Source organism: Notolabrus celidotus, chromosome 8 (assembly GCF_009762535.1).
Source record: "Notolabrus celidotus isolate fNotCel1 chromosome 8, fNotCel1.pri, whole genome shotgun sequence".
NCBI classification, from domain to species: Eukaryota; Metazoa; Chordata; class Actinopteri; order Labriformes; family Labridae; genus Notolabrus; species Notolabrus celidotus.
In genome coordinates, this window is record NC_048279.1 from 29,983,625 (window position 1) to 30,005,723 (window position 22,099).

The 22,099-nt window shown below is 41.2% G+C and overlaps 1 protein-coding gene across 1 annotated transcript in view; it reads left to right on the top strand.

Annotated features, from left to right (window-relative positions):
* Positions 1 to 932: 932 nt before the first annotated feature.
* The window catches only part of rxfp1 (relaxin family peptide receptor 1), an 89,767-nt gene continuing 68,600 nt past the window's right edge, over positions 933 to 22,099 (top strand). The window contains exons 1-2 of the mRNA XM_034689730.1: positions 933 to 1,248; positions 14,369 to 14,506. Of these exons, the coding sequence (XP_034545621.1) occupies positions 1,206 to 1,248; positions 14,369 to 14,506 (181 nt within the window). The 5' untranslated portion in view covers positions 933 to 1,205. The remainder of the gene's footprint in view (positions 1,249 to 14,368; positions 14,507 to 22,099) is intronic.

The window sequence follows — 22,099 nt, forward strand, 5'->3', positions numbered from 1 at the left end:
GTAATTTGAGACTATTGGGAAATCTCTGTGTTTTCCAATGCCTTTGTATCAAGCAATGTTATTATTCCTATTGTTCCTGTTATGATGTACCAATCATAGCTAATCTCCAATCCTCCGTGCTGATTGGTTAAAAAGCGGCCCCTAATACCTATGATTGGTTATGAGTCTTGTACTATCATGATTGCGCACTCCGATCTGTGTCAGGGGGCTAAGAGGAAATCTGGTTGTGAGAGGTAGTGTTGATATTCAAAGTTCCCCTCTCTGAACAGATGTTTACTCCGTTACTACCAACAGCAGCTTTAACAGGCAGAAACCTTGAGTAGAACCAGACTCCTGTTAGACAGCCATCTGCCTCAACCGGGTTAGGTCTGGAAAGATGGATAGAGGAGAATAAGAGATAGAGGGAGAGACTATAGTGATGAGATGAGTAGTAGAATCTGTTGCTGCTGGAGTCCAGCACGTCCGTGTCAGCTGGATTCTGAAACATCCACAGCAGGAGGACGAAGTAGGCCTATCCATAGTACGGAAATCTCTTGTGTCATCAAGCCAGGATTTCTTTATTTCATTGACAAGTAAGAGAAAGAAAGCTGCTTCATGTTCAATCCTTTTGTTGGCTTGTTGTTCAAACTACTCTTAAATGCATCAATCCCCTGATGCCAATAAAGAAACATGCATGGGGAGAGGAGCTTATGGATTCTTCAGGGCCAACACTCAGTGGGAGACCATCACAGAGTATTTAAAGATCAGAAATTAATCACATTTGAGCCTCTGTGCTTCCCTCTGGAGCTGGATATTCCCCTCCTGCTTCTGAAAAAAGCACCACATTGACATAGAGCTACGTAGCCCCTCCCACACACCGACCCTCACGCCCTCCCACCGCTCCACGCGCTGCACCTGTGCTGCTGCTGCTCCTGCTGCTGCTCGTGCGTCAGCTGCTGCTGGATAGTAAACCTCTCATCCTTTCTCCCCCTCACTCCCTCTCACTCTATCTCAGTCGAGCTGGCTGTACACACCGACTCGACCCTCCTCCGTGGTGGCTGCTGCTTCTCCTCGCGTGTCTTTCCTTACTGAACGGACAACAACCGCGCTCGAGCAAACTTTTTTGTGCTGTTTTTTTTCGCTTACAGGTTTCCCTTTATTACATTTCGCTGTCTTGTTTGTCGGTTTTAATACAAAAAAAAAAAAAAAACTTCCAAGAGGGAACCATGCAAGTTTATGTGGCTGTGATATTCGCGTATGGTGTGTCCGGTAAGTTCAGCAACTTCTCTTCTGTGAATGAATTTTGTGAAAGCTTTGTTCTTGTTTTGAAGCTGCCAGAAAAACAAACTATGTCAGCTGATCAAATTTACTCTGACTGCACAAAATCAGGAAATCAATCAATTAGGGCAATCTGAAATCTGTACCCTTATTTATAGACGAGAGGGATTACTCTGATTAACACTGATTATATCAAAAAGGGGATCACTGTATGGAGGATGTTGCATGGTGATATATTTCCTGTATAATCCTTGTATTTCATCAGGGAGCTGTATTAATGCTTTATTCACGCTACCCACGATGGAACAACTCCCCTAATATTGATCAATGATGTGGACGTTGTGTTGAGTGTGAGGCATTACAAGTGATTCCCAGTTTATCAGGTATGGAAATGTTACTATGGTCTGTGTTTGAGCTTCAGCAGAGGTCTACTGTCATGTCAAAATGCAGTCTCAGAGGTCTTTGTCTCTTTAATCCTCTGTATTTTGCATTAATGTGAGGTCTGTCTGTCGACCTGGGGATATTATGTAAGCAGCAGGTTTTTGCATTTTGAAGCTGTTGTAGGAGAGATTGCATTGGATGTGCAGGTCTGTGCGTTATCCATCAGTTGGTGTGGTGGCTGTTATCAGTCAGTGTCCAGCAGCATCCAGCTACTGAGGGCGAGTGTCTGGGTTTCCACTCTGATAGACGCAGGGGGGAAAGCATGCTGAATTGAACTGCCAATTTTGTGTTGACAAAAAGTGCACTGAGCTTTTTCTGTGCCACAATGACCTATGAGGGGGCTGCCATGTCAAACTGCTACTCAGGTCAATGGAGAAATGATGTTTTAATCCTGAGGGGGTCATTTCGTTTTGACAGCAGTATAGATAGAGTGGCAGCTGATGTTCATATTGAGTGATTGGGCTACATTATACCTATATATACACTACCAGTCAAAAGTTTAGACACACCTTCTCATTCAATGTTTTTTTATTTATTTTAATTCTTTTCAACATTGTAGATTAATACTGAAGACATCAAAACTATGAAATAATCTGGATTTGCCATAATATGGATTACAACAGTAGTCAAATAGGGCTATCCATTGTTTACTAACCCTACCTCTAAACAACACAACTGATGGTCTCAAACACATTGAGTAGGCAAGTCATTCTACAAATGAAAAGTGCAAAGCTGTCATGAAGGAAAAAGGGGGCGACTGTACAGAATCTAAAATATAAAACTTATTCTGGTTTGTTTAACACTTCTTTGTTAATTAAATAATTCCATATATATTCTTTCATAGTTTTGATGTCTTTTGGTATTAATCTACAGTGTTTCAAATAATTAAAATAAATACAAACCTTTGAATGAGAAGGTGTTTCCAAACTTTGGACTGGTAGTGTAGTTACTGCAGCTGCAAAATCAGCAGTGTGTTTGAGTCAACAAGTTACAGTACAACACTGCAGTGAAGTTTTGAATGCTGGAAAACTGTCTTTACCTGTCTTTCCCTCTCTTCATGGACAGTTTTTTGTAACAGCTTGTTGTGTCTCTGTGAAGTGGCGTGGCAGCCCTCATCAAGTTGAAAAGCGATGTTCACTTTGCCCAGCATAGATCGATTTAGGCTGTATCGGATGTGAGTTGTGCTGCAGTCATGCTTTCTAAATACACAATTCCTTTTTTTGTCAAAGCCGTGTCTCCTCTAAAAAGTAAGCATAGGAAACAGAAAGGCTACACTTGCCATTGGCCAATCCTTTTATTGAAACCAAGAAGTACAAAACCCACAATTTTGTCATTTTTCCTTTTTGTGTTCTTTAAACAACGTTTCAAGGATGAATCCCCGCTCTCTTAACTTCCAGTTTACCTTCCAAAAATACAGAAAAAATGGATGAGACAGATAATAACACCCGCAATTTATTCAATTACTCACTTACCTATTTGCTCTCACATAAGTACCATCTCTACAGTCTGTAACAATGCAGTCCTGTCAATGGTCAAAGGTCAATGGCCATTATGATCAGGAAATCAAAGGGGTGTGCCATGACACCTGTCACTCATTTTCACTGTGGAAGTGGTGTATCACACAAATTTTAATGATAGATAGATGGATAGATGGATAGATCGATTATGGTGCAAATAAAAAATGTTGAACAGAGCTTCATTTTTAAATCGCAGCAAAACCAGATTAACAAAATCTGATGCATCATCATTTATCCTCACAGCTTTACACCTTGCAGCTTCACACAATACATTAACTAGAATGCATTGTTTTGTTGCAGGAGGCTTTAACAGATGGCACAAAACTCCTGCTGCAGTTTGCACACTTTCAGCCAAATTAAGTATTTGCTGCTGTTGCAAAAAATGTACTCATACATCTGTTAGAGAGCAAAGTTTAAGATTCCCTGCAGAACTTCTGCAGAGAGACAGTCATCAAAGGATGTTTGATATTTGGAGCCCTGAGATCTGATGTTTACTTTTGACTTTTTCAGTGATAACTGCAAACTTCAAATCAGCTGTAGAATGACGTTGCAGGGCTTGAAGTCAGATTTTAAAACCGGGCAGCCTTGATCACCACTTTGGCACTGCGTATTCACCCATTAATCTGAGTGACAAGCCCAGGAAAGAATCTGTTGCATCCTTTAGCCATGCGTGCTGTTACTTCATTCAAACAAGCATCACACATTCAAGATCTGAAGAGAAAAATGATCCAGTCGTAACTGCCTGACTTGTGAAAATGAATTAACATAAGACAACATGTTTCTCAATCGATGATAGACTTGCCTCACAGCTCACAGATAAGTGTTGAAGATTTGTTGGACCGTGACGTTGACTGCTAATTGACTATGCTTGTGGTTTTTGTGATACTCCCCTGGCTCTGCTGGTTAGTGGGTCTTTATCACTTTCTGCTTGGCTGATTCTGAGTCACTGCTGGAGGCACCCGGTGAGAGAGAGAGAGAGATATCTGAGGGTCTGTCCTGCCTGGAAAAATCAGTATTTCTAATTAGTGTGCTAACCTTTTGTATTCTCCTTTGATCTCGACAGACCAAAAACTGAAGACAGACAATTTAAACAAACTTTAAGATACCGGCTTGAACTGATGTTAAGATTAATTCTTCTGAAAATGCCAGCTATTCCCACGTCACGTAAGTGCAGGGCGATCAAAACATCAAGAGGAAGAGGATAAACCTGCTCACTTACTCAATGCCATAAGGATTTATTAAATCAAAGAATTTCACAGATGGTGTTTGCCAGGTGATAGGCCAACAGGTCGAAATGTTAACAAAATCTATGTGGCATTTAGTAAGTGTGGGCTTCTCCTGCTTTCTGCAAGATAAATTCTTCTGTCCTACTCCAATTCTTTTTATTTCAACACTAAATACTAAATGGACTCTTCATGTAGCTTTTCTCTCGTCCTCTGACCACTCATTCACCCACTCACACTGTGTTCATCCACTGATGTCAGAGGCTGCTATGGAAAGAGCCCAACAGTATAAACTAATCTCATTCACACTGGCTGAGCCACAAGGGGCAGTTTAGGTGAAGCCCAAGGACACTTTAGCATAGAGAGGTGATCGACTTTACAGCTGAGCCACAGCCACCTTTAACCTTAAGTAATCTTATGTATCGAGGCTGTTTTCGAAACCGCCTACTATACTAGCAGTACGTACTGATTTGGCCAAAATTCAGTATGTAGTAAGTAGTAAGTAGTATGTGAACAAGAGCAAAATCTGCAGTAGTATGTAGCAGGCCGTTTGGAAAACAGCCCAAGTCTTGTATTAGCTTTCTAAGGAAGCCCTGGCAGCAGAAGAAAACAATCAGACTCAACCAGCAGATGTTATAGCGTTAAATTGATCAACATCAAACACTTTCATGCAGAAGGCCTGGATACAAAACATTTAATTGAAGTCCTTTGGTCAAAGAAAGCTTAGACAGTTTCCCCCATGAGGACGGTGTACTAGAAAAAGTTGTTGTCTTTATCTTTCCATGATGTTCCTCTGAGATGTAAATGTTGACGAGTCTGTTTCTCTCAACTCAAATTCATGTCATCAGTTTGCCATAGACTGATGTTTTTTTTCTGTGTATAAGAGATGTTTCATTAAATGCAGAAGCTGTAGGCATGAGCAGGATTTTTGTTTCAGAAGTATTGCTTTTCATTTGTAGTGTTGTCCACAAGCTTTTCAGCAGGCACTGGCTCAATGTAGGAAAAACAGTCCATGTGGAGGGTCTAACAGGAAGAATGAATTCAACTAAAGTAGAATACCAATTCTATCAGCAGTCTAACAACAATTGAGTTTTGACTCATCTTAAATGAGATAGATATTACAAAGTTCAACGACTGTGAACTACCCAATGACCCGTTAAAGAAGTCTTGGCTGGAAGTCATTTATCACTATCTTCTGGTCGCACTGGATCGTAAGACTGTAGCCAATGGGTCCCAAGATTGTACCTTACCCAAAGTGCTGCACACATTTTTTTGCTGAGCTACCATCCAGGATGCCATCCAGACTGAGGTTAAATAACGTATCCAAGAACAGAATCAAACTGCAAACTTTTTGACTTGTGGATCACCCACTCTGACCCCTCAGCCACAGCATCCTGTTTCCCCCTCTACTCCAGCAGCATAATGTAGCTGGATGAGAGTGGATGTCTTTGGGGAATTGTGAGGTGCTGGAAAAGTTCAACTTTATCCAACAAACTTTAAGTTTTTCCATGTTTGAGGGGTGAAATCGAAGGGTAACTCATGATACAACATGGTACAATAGGAAATGATACTGATGACACATTATATGATATGATATGGTATACGATTCAATGTAAGTGAAAAATGTCAGCACTCGCAATTAGGTTCAAAATGTTTAATGTGAGAAATTGACAGCAGCTTTTAAAAACAAATTGGTGTTTCTGACCCATTTGTAAGTGATTGACGCCAGGTAGCAAACCCAAGAGGTAACCTCCAGTCTTAAAATATGAAGCCCATGTGGAAGTGTAAAAAATGGCAGTTAATTTAGTGTCCACTTGAGGCTGGCTGCAGAAACACCAGAAACCACACACACACCCATTCAAAAAAGACAGTCTTTGCAGCAGAAACAAACATGTTTACAGTCTGGTCCCAAAAAAAACGGTTTAGGTCACAGTGTATGGTGGGTGATTGTTTTCATAATTCAGCAGTTAAGATTATGAATTTTGCCCATTAAAGGACATGGCTGACTTGATTAACAGACAGGCCCCTGATAGCTGTTAGCAAAGAGGCTAAAGGCTCGCCTCTTTACCTCACACTAGCTCAGATGGGTGACGTCACGGATACTACATCCATTGATTATACAGTCTATAAGCAAACCACAGAAAAAGCATAGTGATACATAATGATACAGAATTTCAATTGATAATCAACAGGAAGCAAAAAACAATGCTAAAGATGATCAGTAATCAAATAAATGTGACATGTTATTCCCATGAAGACTCCTGAGCAAAAAGAAAAAGAAATCACAAAGAAATAGTCCATCGTAAGACACGGTCCATCATAGACCTTTCTAAGTTCATCCAAACCCAAAAGAGAGTCACTGTAAGCTTCACTGTAAAAGTGAAGTAAGATAGATGAAGATGAAGACACTGTCAAACAGAAACCAACCAGAGCCATAACACAAAAAATGATTTAGAAATGCCAAATTACTGACTGATTATCATCTTTCATTATTGTCACATTAGACTTAATATAAATGCGCCAGACCCACGATTATAAAGAAGATACAAAAAATCACAACGTGACATCTTCTCTACTGTACAATGGTGCGATACAATACAACATTGTATGAAACTAAATGATTCACTATGATAGGGCTGACTAGAACATTTATTCATCAATGCATTGCAATATATTTTTCCCCTTTTTTCTATAATCAATAATGCCCCACTCCTGTTGACAATATCATGCCCTATATGATGATATAGGTATGAAATGATATGATATGATATGATATGATATATCAGAGACATTGTCTACCAAAATTATAAAATTGCTGCACTTTGGGTACTTGCAATAAAATCATGCACTCCTATATCATGGTACCAGATTTATTGAATAATACAAAGTACTACTGGAAGGTAAATTGCATGATTGATGTCAATAGCTCCACCATGAGGCATCGTAAAATGACACAAGGAGTCAAATAGGACTGAGAAAGTTTTTAGAGTACTGTTTTATTTTTAAATGATGCCCTTTGTTACTTTTACTAACTTTTCATTAATCTTCATTTGTTTTCATAGCTTTTGGCTTTTGATACTCTAAGAGCGATTCCTTGTGGAGTATTTATCCCAGAAATTCCAGTGCCCTTGTGACTGAAATAATCTGTCTCTGTGCATGAGGAGGCAGGTGCTGCAAACTCCCTCAGATTAGAGCCTTTCTGTTTGTACCATAATTGCATATTTGCCAATGGTTTAACAAGTTCATACTCCTGGGAATGCTGATCTATTTGGCATTTATTATAGCAAGCAGGTTTCTTTAGGCCTTCTCCCATCTGGCTTTGAGTCACACTGTGATTCATTAGCACAGATCCTGCTGGGCGTCTTTTTTAAGCGGTAGCAGTTAACTGTAATCTCAGCACTGCAGATATCATGCATGTTCAAAATGATGGAAAAATAAATTCAGACTTTTGTTAAATGTCAAATTAAAGCTAGGGTTGGTAGTCTCAGAAAACTAGCATGAATTTGAATGTAGCTTTTCCTCATGACTCCGTCTAACCCCTCCCCTCCTCCCTCGGAGCTCCTCCAAAACGACGCCCCCCCCCCCCCCCCGCTCACATGCACGAGCGCCGCTGATTGTCGACCATATGATCGTGACTGATTCAAAACCGGTCCTCACCAAAACATTATCATAGTGAAAGTTAAAAACACAAAGAAACATGGCTGCTGTTAGTACTCACAACTATCATGCTAGCATTATCCAGTTGTACCGGTGACACGATATCCGGAGAAAAGTTATAACACATATATAATACTGTAACAGCTCTACTGTTTGTTAAACGTGTTCAGTGTAGATGTTCTTAATTCCTACAGTGTTGACGGTCAGTGAAGGCATCAGGAGAGGTGTAGAGTGTGTGAGCTGGAGAGAGGAGAGGAGAAGTTTTTCATTCATTCAAACATTGATTGTTGTTTTGTTGGTTGGCGTGATCACAGCCGACAGTGACCGGTTATTAAAGCTCAACGTGTTCACGAATCGGCTCGTCATCACTACAGCGTCCGTACGGACGCTACAGTACATATATATTTTCTGTAGGACTTACTAAACATCATTTATTATTCTGTTTGTTGGTGAGAGCTTTTTAGACTCTGATCCGGACTACAGTCCTGAGCAAAGCACCTCATCAGGTCAGAGGGGACAGGCCCGAGGACGAGAGAGAGGGGCAGTAAATAGAGTCAGGGGAAGTAGAGGCAGGAGACGGGGACTCGGAGGAGTGCACGCCGGGGAAATGTACGCGCAGGAGGAGGGCAGAACGGCTGGACGGGATTTGATTGGTTTAAAATTTGGGGACCCAAAAAACGGTGATTGGTTGGTGTTTTCCCAGGTTTACTCCGGCTGTAGATAGTTTTTTTTCACTCTTTTTTAGGAACACATCATGTAATGATTGCCATCAGGACATAAAGATCATTTTAACCAGTATGACAAAAAGTGTATCTAAATCTGATTACCAACCCCAGCTTTAAGTGAAATGTTTGGAAAAAGTGCCCATTGATATAAGTTGAAGATATAAATTGAGGCAATGTAGTAAAACATTTGGAAGAGAGAGGTTTATACCAAAAGTTTTTATGTTGTGCGACAAGTCAATGCAAGTAATGAGAACAGAAAATTTGATCTGTTTACGAACACATTTTTTTCCTCAAGCATTGAAGAGTTGTGTAGTTGGATTTTGAATATAATTAAAAATAGCTCTGCTTAAAAGTTTCTGTCAAATTACCCTTGAGTCCAATATTGAAATAACTCCAATCCTGCATGTAGGTGTGTGTGGATAAATTAGAGCTACAGATTTTCCATTTTCCATTTTCGAGTCTTGTTTTTGATGAAAATTTCAACTTTGTTGCTGCAGTGAGGGATGTTGACTTTCTGCACTTTAATGTTACTTTGTCAGAAAAAAAATTATGTACCTTCTTCTTTGGCCATAGTTAAAGATTTTTATTGAATTCAATGGTGAGGTAAGAGAAAGTTAAAGGTGGCACATGTTTTCTCTTTCTCCTCTTTCAATACAAAATATACAGGTGCTGCTCAAAAATTAGAATATATTGCGAAAAAGTTCAGTTTTATCCCTCAGTCATTTGAGAAAGTTACAAGTTTGGATAATCTGGACTCATTGCATGCAAACTTAAATGTTTCAAGTTTTATTTAACTTTACATTTGATAATTATAGCCTACTGCTCAAAAACCATATCTCAGAAAAGTAGAATACTTTATTTTGATGTGAGTAAATCCTCATTCAAACTGTATGAATAGCTTGTATCTCCTGGTTTAGTTCAGTACACACAAACACAATCACAGGGAAGACTGCTGACTTGATCATTGTCCAGAGAAGATCAATGACATCCCCACTATGAGGGTAAGCCCCAGAAGGTCATGGCTGTTCACAGAGTGCTGTATCAAAGCTTATTAATGGAAAGTTCACTGGAAGGGAAGTGTGTGGTAGGAAAAGAGCACAAGAATGACCGCAGCCTTGAGGGGATTGTCAAGAAAAGCAAATTTAGGAACTTGGGAGAGCCTCACAAGAAGTGGACTGTGGCTGGTGTCAGTGCATCAAGAGGGACCATGAAGATGTCTTCAGGAGAGGGACTACAACAGCCGCTTTCTAATTTCAAGACACTCTTGAACCAGAGACAGTGTCAGATGTGTCTTACCTGGGCGTGAGTAAAGGAATCGGACTATTATGTAGTGGCCCAAAGTCCTCTTCATTCATTTTTAAACCAATGCCCTAGTGTCTGCAGGAAGTGTGTCATCCCCTGGTGTTGATCCACTGTGTTTCATCACAGCTGTCTACCAGCTATCTATCCAGCTATATTTCTACAAGCCATAATCATGAAAAATCAGAAAATTAAATCAGAATCTATGAAATGTTACCTTTTTGGGTTATGAAAAACAAACTTTTTCAAAGTATTGAACTTTTTTTCAGCTACACCTGCAGTGATTAGGTGCTTCTCACATTATGAGTCATCTTAAATTGCCATGGGCCAAAGTGTCATTTGGCTACACCTCATTACAGAGCATTGCAGTTGCTGGAAATGTTTGACGGATTTCTCCCTTCAGCACACTTACTGTGAAATAATGTGAACTAGATCTTTACACCGAGGAGCTGCTTTCAGAATTCAATATTTTTGACATCATCCTCTTAAAAAAAGAGTAATTGTTTATCCTTTGATGCCCTGGTGATTTTCTTTGCAGGTCCTGATATATAATGTTTCCAGTCAGGCCATATGTCTTTCTGAGTATCTTCTAATATAGTGTTCTCTCTCTCTCCAGGTCTACCTATTAGGTCCCCTCAGGATCATATATATAAATCAGGATTCACACAGAGCCACAAGGCATCACCTAAATTAGTCACTGGAGATGTAACTCTGTGGTTTTTAATATGTATTTGGAGTAAAGGGAGAGGACTTTTAGACTTAATTTAAATAATGTAGAGGATGTGGAGGGTTGCCGTGTTGTAAGCGTCTGACTGGTTCACCCTCAAGTCTGCTATTTTATTGGATTGTATCTGTGTGTGTGCTCATAAGATTAAGATTTACCTCTGAGGGAAGGATTGTGAAGTGTTGCAATTTTGCTCAGGGAAATCTCTGAAATACTCATTTGACTCTCATTTTACAAAGCAAAGCTCACATTGCATAACCCACAGTCCAGATTAAGTGTGTACTGTCCCGGAGAGGTCAAATGTGGTTTATCAGATGTTTGAGCTCCATTAGGATTTTAGAGCCCTGCAGAATAATGACAGCCTGACGGCCTCAGTTACAAAAAAGTTGGAATGCTGTCTAATATTTTATAATAAACAGAATTTAATTGTTTTCAAATCATTAAACTCTATATTTGCAACAATTGGAAATAGTAAGATAAGATACGATAAGATAAGATATTGCTTAATTGATCCCCGGGGGGAAATTCAGTTGTTACAGCAACCCAGACATAAGTACAATCAAGAAAGAAGTTTCAATAAGTAAAATAAGTAAAAAAAAAAAATGAAAATAAAATACAATAAAATAAGTAAAAATAAAAATAGATAAATAAAGCTATAAAGCTAGAATACAATTTAGATATATACAATGTTACAAGTGGAATTTAAATTGAATAGAAGTAATTTCAGGCAGTATTAAAACATTTCAGTAGTGACAGGTTGACATGGTGTGATTATGGTTGGTAATGACAAATTAAGCAATAAATAGAAATAATATTTGTATGTAATATGACCATGGGTTGTAGTTAGAATAGTAATGTAATATAACATAGCAAGATAATTATATAATACAATATATTATGCATAATAATGCCAGCAGCAGTCAAGAGAGAGTTCGGGATGGGATGATGGAGTGTGACAGACAGAGCAGGGATGGTATGGATCTGTTCATGGGGGGGGGGGGGGGGGGGGTGTCAGTGGTCAGCATGGTGCAGTCTATGGCCTCCGTTACTCTTTAACAGTCTGATGGCGGTGGGCACAAAGGAGTGCCTGAAGCGTTCAGCCTTGCACCGTGGTGGAATGATGCGCTGACTGAACGAGCTCTTCATCAGCCACAGCTCATCATGTCCAGGATAGCTCACAGTTTGTCCATCAACCTCCTCTCAGCCACTGACTCCAGACTGTCCAGTTCTAGGCCAACCACAGAGCGGGCCTTCTTTACCAGCTTGTTGAGCTTGCTGGCCTCAACCGTCTTGATACCTCCACCCCAGCACACCACAGCAAAGAAGAGAGCACTGGCCACCACAGGCTGAAAGAAGGTCTTCAGAAGCCTAGTGCAAAGACAACATATCAAACATTGAAATATGAAAATCATATGCTCGGTTGTTTAATGACATGTTATGCCAGCAACACGTTTAAAAAAGTTGGGACAAGTACATGTTTACCATCGTGTTGGGAGGAGGGATGAGATAGGATCCCAGTGGGTCAGTTCCCCCAGCAGTCTAAGCCTATAGCAGCGTGACTAAGAGCTGGTCCAAGCTTGAGCCAGCTCTAACTATAAGCTTTATCATAAAGGAAAGTTTGAAGCCTACTCTTAAAATTAGAGAGGGTGTCTGCCTCCCAGACCCTGACTGGTAGATGATACCAAAGGAGAGGTGCTTGTTGTAATACATGCAGAATTTTGTTTGCCATTGTCTTGCTGAAAAAAGCATTGTCTGGATGACAGCATATGTTTCTCCAAAACCTACATATATTGTTTAGCATGGTGCCCTTGAAGGTGTGTAAGCTAGCTATGCCATGTGCCAGGTGATCCTTCTACATTTGTGAGCAGAAGGCATGGCTTCCATAATTTCCAAAGAACACATTAAGGTTTTCCCATTTCGACTCAAGTCCATCCAAAGTATTTGACAGCAGATAACCTTTATATATGGTTTCCTCTTTGCATGGTTTAGTTTTAACCTGCATTTGTGGATGCAGCAATTACCTGGGTTTACAAACCATGGTTTTTTGGAATTGATTTTGAGCCCATGCGGTGATTTCCACCATGGAGTCATGCCTGTTTTTAGTAAACGTAGGCTTTAAATGACTTGCAACTCATCAAAGTCTGTTTTTACAGTGTTCCGACTTTTTGGAATTAGATTTTTATAAACATTTGCAAAGCAAAAAATGATTGTGTTATTAAACAACAATATAGTTGTGATTATGTTTAAACAAAAGGCATTCTATGAGTGCTGATATAGAGTACATCACTGGCACTTTTCACCTCATTCATCACTCCTCCCTTACCAGGAGTTTTTTGGCAGAGCCTTATTTAAGTGGTTTCATGATAAATGGAAACATACTGTACAGACAAAGGTGCAGAAAATTATATGTGTTATAGGTCAAAATAGTCAAAATATTCCAACCACGAAGTACCTCAGAATACCATCCATCATCTGTGAGTGTTTACAACCAGATAGTAGCTGTTATCAACCAGAGCTACCAGAGCTTGATACAACCCAGATACAACACACTCTATGCCCAACATTTCAGGTCTACGTTAATACAATTTCAATAACTTGTTTAACCAACAAGTTATTCTGGAGACAACGTTTCATCCTGAAGTGGACCAAACGCACACATCCTTAATTAAAACTGCACTGGACATTTCTTCAGGAGTTCAACTGGGACAAGAACATTTGTACCAATTTGTAGACCAATAAAATGAAATGTTGTGAAATCTGAATTGCTGATGTGATATTACCCTCCAGGAGTTATATCTCTAATGAGCTCCATAGCATCCCAAAGTCTTTGTGACTGCTTCTTGATTCTGCAAGTCAAATCCACGTATAAAAAAGTACGAATCATATTTATTCATATTCATCAAAACAACAGTTACAAAGCAGCAAGAACACATTTCAGCCATCAAAATCAAAATGTTATCTGAAGTTTCTAATGAAGGGAAACAGTTTGGAGGACTAGTTTGGAGATAATGACGTGGAGAATTTGATTGTTAAACTTGATAAGTGGATTGTATGAGATGAGGAGTACTTCGGCTCTCTTTTTAATAGGGTTTCAGTGGCAGGGATGCCAGTCAGGGTCTAATGTGCAAGCCTGCTTGCCATTGGCCTGTCCGCTCTATTCTGAACTTGAAGCGTGATAAGGCAGACTCCCCACGACACATTAATGAGCAATTTCAAAATCAAGGCAGGAAGAGACGAAGGATGAATCATTTTATCTCCTTGCTTGCATGGCACATGAAGGCGGGGTTTTTCAGCATGTACTGTTTGTCCTATGTCTGTGCATAATTAAGACTCCAAGTCAAAGGACAACTTCAGCAACTTAACATGGGTTGCATAAAAAAGCAGCGGCTTCAGCACAGAGGCATTTGTTAGGACCAATGCATACAAAATGTGCCTCAATGTGACATTCACTGAACTCTTTGACAAGAACTCTCAATATATCTGGAGATTTTAACGTGTACATTCAATTATCTGTGTTGTTCACAGCACTCAATATCACAGAAGAGAAGGCTTCATGCCCCCTTGGATATTTCCCCTGTGGGAACCTGACCGTGTGCCTCCCCCAGCTCCTGCACTGCAACGGCATCGATGACTGTGGAAATCAGGCAGATGAGGAGAACTGTGGTGAGTCATTGTTTCTACTTGAACTTATGTTAATATGACCTCACACTGTATGATTTACATCCCTGACTGACAAGGAGCCAGTTCTACGAAGCAGGATTTTCAGTTCTGGATGTTAACAGGGTGAACTTTGGGTTTCCAGTGCTGCAAAGGTTGTTCATTTCTTACTTGGATCATCACCATAGTAACTTTTGCTGGGCACATAACCTGCAAAGTGGCTTTTACAGTACAGTATATTGATTAAAGGTCTTCATTGTACTCTACTGATGACATCCTGCAGAGGACTGGCAGAACACCATAGCTTTGCAGCTGTTAAACTTAAAAGATATGATAGACTCTTTAAGGCTTTAAATTATTTTCTGTTCATTTTTTAAGCTTCAAAGAGCTCCATCTGAAGACATCAGGGCTGCAGCTGAGATAAAACATCTAAAACTGTCATGTACACCACAAGAGCACACGTGGTTGTGATTACAGTCAGATCTGTTATGCACTAAGCATAGTAAAATGATATTACAAGCCTTAATTTGTATCTTTATTTGTATATTTTAGCATTATTTCCCCTTCAAGGATGTTTGAGCCAGGAGGTTGTGTCAGCTTCTTTGTTTTTTGTCCAATATCATAATTCGCTCTGAGCACGTAAAATGTGACGATCTTCTGTTGGCAGAGGAGTCAATGTTTGTGATTGGTTGTATGCTGAGAACTCCAACCCTCAGTTTGTCAAGCCACGCCAGAGGCTCCGTGTGATATTGGCGAGTTGTGAGAAGAGATGAGCAGGCGGCAGAACATCCAGTGGCCTGATTTTTGTTAACCAGTGTGAGTGATAGGCATGACCTTGTCCTCTCTTTGTTTGAATGAATGAAGCCAGTAAACATAAAGAAACTGGGGATTTGTACAACCTCTTCTCTGGGGAGGACCTTGCTAGTTGACACTTACCTAGAAAAAACAAGCCTCCAAAAAGTCGTCTAACTTTACAGAGTAACTTTGCACAACATATAAATAGTGTTTAACTGAGATGATTTAGTATAAGCCCCAAAAAATTCAGATCTCTGCCAACTGTTGTTCTTCTGAGGATTGATATTTACCCTTTCTAGAATAATCCAGTGGATCTGTGGAACATTTATCATCACAGTGCACAATAACAAGTTGTGACTCGCTTTTTCCTGAAGCCCCTCCTCTTTAAGTCAGGCAGAGCACTTGCATGCTTTGAATGTGTGAGTGACCGTGAAAGGGAGCACAAGCTTCAGTGTTTGATAGACATCAGTAAAATAATTGAAGACAAGAAGAAGAATTGCATTTGCCTGCACAGAGAGGGGCGATCATCATCACAGGCTCCTTCAGGAAACAATGATGGCAGTGATGCCTGCACACCCTGCATATAAAGTTTTCCCAATACGCTGTGCACGTTTCTGGATGAAGTAATGAGACTGACAGCTTCGTTATTTGCTGATTTAAACACAAGTAGCATCGTGTTCTCCTCCTCCTCCCCGCTGTTTAGAGACAAAGCATCACTTCACTCACACTCACACTGCTGTGAGACCAGGCGTGTTACTGACACACACTGTTTGCAAGGAACAGGTGTGGCAAAATATTGGTTGAATATGAACACAACAGCTGCCTCACTTAAGGGTAACATAATGTCACTCAACGTGACATTAATCAATCCAAAGAACCCCAACCCTGAGAGGTGACTCTTTAAGCACCAAAACTGTCTCTTTAATTCTTAATATTCTTCAACTGCACTCAGCCACAGCTTCATTTCATAAAATACTCTGCTGATTTCTTGAATTTTTTTCCGGGTAGACATTAATCAATCATGACTCCTCTGCTGAAACAGGTGCAGCCTATAAAGCAGCTGTCAAATTCTAATCAATTCACCTGACTCTGATTCATTCTGCTGACTGGGTTTAATCATCCATCGGAGGAGAAGGCGGTGAGATGCATGCTTTGTGTTCAATGAGTTCAGGTGGTTCATGCTGCCTTTCTCAAGTTTGAACCAGTTCTCTGCTTTAATGTTAAAACTTTCAGAAACACGCAGTCAATGGTTGTCTTGCCCCTCTTAGAGAACAGTGTTTCTATTTGACTGGAAGCCTGCAGAGATTTGCTGAGAGCTGATAGCACAAATCAAAGATCGATTTTTTTCTCCTGTTACAGTCCAAGCTGTTCTGACGTTCCCATAGGGAGAAACACAAACACATGTTCTTTTAGTTCTCTCATCAACCAATGATTTATTGAACATGTGTGTGTTTTGTTGGATTGATCATAACCCATATGTACCATAAAGGCTTTACTTTCTGGTGAAAAATGCTGGCCAGAGGCAGGGTTGTACTGAATTTCAAGGAAAAATGGATGAGAGAACACAAGGACATTTTCCTGCACTTCAATAGTCAAAAACATGTCCCATTGAATTTGTAAATCTAGTTGAATTTGTCAAGGTTAGAGAAAAGGCCTGAAAAATACTTCATGTCAAGTTAAGACAGACTTGTTACGTGTTTTGAATTCGGGCCTCGCCTGTTCAGCAGTTCAGCACCACGGACAGAGCTGACGGCCGCTGCTCTGTCCGTGGACAACACATGGAAAGTATATTTTAATGGATTATTAGTCACACTGGTATCTGGGGAAACTTTATGTCAGCCAATAGTCAAGTCTAAGTAACAGAATCAAATCAAGAGGAAAAATTTAATTGAAACCAAGCACCTTCATCCAAAAAAGAAGCCTATACGGAAGTGCAGAAATTGCATCTGTTAAAATAATACTAAAGTTGGGTACATTGTTGCTGTATGTATCATTTTTCCAGGGGGCATTAGCAACAGTCGCATGTGGAAGTGCCTCTGGAAACGATTGGACAGACCTCCAACCGATCAAAGCAATCGAGCAGAATATATTATGGCGCAAATGGTGGATTCAATTAACCTCTCAGCAGTGGAAGCTGCAATCTTGGTTGTTCAACGAGTGACCGAAGCGTTGCTCCTGTGTCGTTATAGAGCTCGCCCATTTCAGAAAAAAAGATTATGATTGGTCCATTTTATCTGAAGTGGGTGGAAAATCATTTAGAATGACTCTGGCTTTGCCTCGTGGTTATGTAACGCAACCCATGTACTGAGGCTGTAGTCCTCAACCCTGCCAGCCCTTTACCACGTCATTCCCATCTCTCTCTCCCAGTTACGTACTAATCCACTGTCCCATCCTCTCGATAAATGCATCAACACCCCAAAAAACAAAACAAAGAATGACGGTGCCTCTCGACCTGCCTGCCAGCAAACACGAGTATGAGCTGGAAACACCAGGTTGAATTCTTACAATCCAAACTCAGCTCACAGAGACTCACATCTGGTTGATGAGGCAAAGCAATCACGTCCGGACTCACAGCACTTCAGTGAAGTCTGTGTGAAGATGGCTAAAAAGTCAAGAAACCCCTCATGTGTAGCTGCTCTTTACTTTGAAATAATTGCCAAATGGGCTGAGGAAAATTGTCAGTATCCACCAAATGATTGAAAATGGAATACAGCAAAGGTATTATCTCTGCCTTAAAGGCTGAAAAGATAGAAAATCAGTTGTTATAAAGTATCTGTTCACTGTTATCTGTTATCAGTAATCACAATCAACACCGGAGCACCACAAGGTTAATAATGCATTTTATTTATAGGCGCCTTTGTTGGCACTAAAGGTCACCTTAAAACATTAAAAACATACAGAGTTTAAATAAGTGAATGGACAGAGGAGTTGTGGTCAGATGGAATAAGCCAGTTTAAACAGATGGGTTTTGAGTTTGGATTTAAAATGTGGGAGTGAGTCAGTGTTGCGGAGGTCAGGCGGGAGAGAGTTCCAGAGCTGGGGAGCAGAGCAGCTGAAGGCTCTGCTCCCCATGGTGACAAGGCGAGCAGGGGGGACAGTGAGGTGGATGGAGGAGGAGGATCTGAGGGTGCGGACGGGTGTGGCAGTATGGAGGAGGTCAGAGAGATATGGAGGGGCGAGGTTGTGTATGGATTTGAAGGTGAGAAGAAGTATTTTGTAGTTGATCCGATGTGTGATGGGGAGCCAGTGGAGCTGTTGCAGGATGGGTGTGATGTGGTGGAAGGAGGCGGTGCGTGTGATGATACGGGCGGCTGAGTTTTGAACCAGTTGAAGTTTATGGAGGGTTTTGTGGGGGAGACCAAACAGAAGGGAGTTGCAATAGTCCAAACGGGAGGTGACGAGGGTGTGAACAAGAATGGCAGTGGAGTGGGGAGTGAGTGAAGGACGGAGACGGTTAATATTGCGGAGGTGAAAGTAGGCGGACCGGGTGACGTGGTTGATATGGGAGGTGAAGGAGAGGGTGCTGTCGAGGATGACACCCAGACTCTTAACCTGAGGGGAGGGGAAGAGGGGCGAGTTGTCGATGGGAATAGAGAAATTATGGAGTTTGTTTAATGTAGATTTTGTGCCAATTAGAAGAAGTTCAGTTTTATTGCTGTTTAATTTGAGGAAGTTTGAGGTGAACCAAGATTTTATTTCAAGGAGACAATCAGTGAGGGAAGAAGGTGGAAGTGAAGAGTCAGGTTTAGTGGAGAGGTAGAGCTGGGTGTCATCCGCGTAGCAGTGGAAGTGAATATGATGTTTACGGAAGATGTGACCAAGGGGGAGGAGGTAGATGATGAACAGCAGGGGCCCCAGGACAGAGCCCTGGGGCACACCTGTGGTGACGGGGACTGGATGGGAGGTGAATGATTTAAGTTGAATGAACTGAGTGCGGCCTGAAAGGTATGAATGAAACCAGTTGAGGGGTGTATTAGTGATGCCTATGGAGGAGAGTCGGTTGTGTGCTAAACCCATTTCTTTACACCCTCTACCCCAATGACTACACCAGTCCATCACCCACTACAACTCTGTCCTGGACTACCACAACACCATTACACACTTCACTCAGTGGTGCAAGGATAACCATCTCCATCTCAATGTCACTAAGACAAATGTAGCGAGGTTCTCTTCTCATTAACTCACGTTTCGAAAAACACATAGTCGTAGTCGGAAAATTGAAGTGATTATTTATTGGTGCCGGCCTCAGTGCAATATATTTACAAAGAACAAAAACTCAAAAGACTATTTACAAAAGAAACAATCAAAAACAAGGTCAGTGGACAGACACTGCTCAAGAAGCCACCTCCTTCTCTTACCAGGCGAAAGACAAACTGCCCCGAGGGAACTCAACACAGCCCTCTTATATATTGTTGACTCTTCCCACTGGGCGTCACTAATTATCAAATGATTTCTACAAACATTACAACAATAAAACAATAAGCCTTCAGGTGTGCACCCCCGGCGACGCTACGTAACGGAGAGGGACACCGAGAAGAGGGAAACTGACGGGAGGGAAAGTTTGGTGTGTGTGTGTGTGTGTGTGTGTGTGTGTGTGTGTGTGTGTGTGTGTCGGCTTGTGTGCCAGTGTGTCTCTGCGCACACTGCGCTCCATTCAGTGACGGTGCCGCTCCGTCACACAAAAGAATGAATAATCAGACCCTCCTCACCTCAGCACTCTATCACCATCAACCATCAAGCAGTAGAAACAGTCGACAGCTTTAAAAACATTGGACAACCATTTCACTTTCAACCAGCACACCAGTGACATTCAAAAAAGGAGCCATCAAAGACTGTCAGTCATCCGTATACTGAAAGGACTCTATGTTGCCCCCCCCGTCTCATCCTGCAGCTGTATCAAAGCGTGATTCAATCCATCCTCCTGTACTGCTCCATCTGCTTCTAAAACATGCTATCTGTTAAAAACAAGGCCAAACTCACACGCATAACCACCACAGCCTCTAAAATAATTGGTCTCCCCACACCAAACCTCACAGACTTAAACAACAGGGCCATCAGAAGCATTGCAACCTCAATAAAACAGGACATCACACATCCACTAAACACCTACCTCGTCCCACTCCCCTCAGGATGCAGATACAGGGCACCGAGGTGTAGAAGGGCTCACCTTGGCAAAAGCCTGGCCCCTGCTGTTATAGCGAGCCTGAACAACAGGCCTCGCTGAATGACGCGACTTCGTTTGTTTGAGTGTTGATGCCTTTGTTGATAGTTTGTTGAGCTTGAAGTGTATGTTCTAGAATGTCTTTGCCTATGGAAACGCAGAAGGTGCTGTGAAAAAGAATTCCCCCAAGTGGACAATAAAGTCTAAAGTCTAAAGTCTGTTTTGGTTAAAAAGCACCCCCCCCAACATCGCCAATGCCTTAGATGCCTCACAACTCATTGAATGGTTCAGGGACAGTCTAAGATATTTCAACATTAGTGAGGATTTCTTTCCTTCAATAAAAGTCTGCATATTACTTTAAAGGTGACATATCACGCTTTTTTCATCAATATATATTGGTCTAAGAGGTCCCCAAAACATGTCTTTAAAGTTTATGCTCAAAAAAACACTTTGAAATCAGATTTTGGCATGCCTGAAAAGCCCTCTTCTTCAGTCCTCCTCAGAACACTCTGTTTTCCCTCTGACCACGCCCCCTCAGGAAGTGGATGTGCCTCGGCTGTCCAGCACGTTAATCTAATGTTTACATGTTGGCTGAATATACACGGCTGCTCAGAGATCATGTTACTTCAACCCTCTGAATCTGATCCTGACGGAGAGGCGCCTGTAGCAGGACCTTTCTGAAGGATTGGTCACAGATTTAGTGTTTCTTGTTGTTTTATTTATCAGTATGTCGACGTGTGTCTTGGTACACAGCTACGAACATGTAGCTATGTGGCTATGCTAACTAGCGCTAGCACTTATCCATGATAAATAAAAATCATCCACTAGATCTTCAAATCTGCAGGCCTGGGGAGTAAAACCGACCTCTACCAGAAAGGCAGCGGGACCTTTCTGAAGGATTGGTCACAGATTTAGTGTTTCTTGTTGTTTTATTTGTCAGTATGTCGACGTGTGTCTTGGTACACAGCTACAGCTACAGCTATGAACATGTAGCTATGTGGCTATGCTAACTAGCGCTAGCACTTATCCATGACAAATAAAAATCATCCACTAGATCTTCAAATCTGCAGACGTGGGGAGTAAAACCGACCTCTGCCAGAAAGGCAGCGGGACCTTTTCTGAAGGATTGGTCACAGATTCTGTGTTTCTTGTTGTTTTATTTGTCAGTATGTAGACGTGTGTCTTGGTACACAGCTACAGCTACGACATGTAGCTATGTAGCTTTGCTAACTAGCGCTAGCACTTATCCATGATAAATAAAAATCATCCACTAGATCTTCAAATCTGCAGACGTGGGGAGTAAAACCAACCTTTGTGTTTATTAAGACAGCCTACAACTAGCATGCCTCCCTCCTAAGCTCCTTGTTAGCACACATTTGTGCAGGTAATGAAACACGGAGGGGGGATTCAGTATTATTTTATACAGTCTATGGGCTGAACAAGCTCCGAGCTCTGACTCCGTGACAGACCGGATATTGTTGTTACGTAACAAAAACACGGAAGCCTGAAACGGCTCGTTTCACGCACATTTACAGAAAGGTGGAGAAATCAAAACAGGGGCAGAATGGATTTTTTTCATTCTCGGGGGGTTTGTAGACAGGGACACATATTTCAGGTAGAGAACCATTAAAAAGTCAATTTTG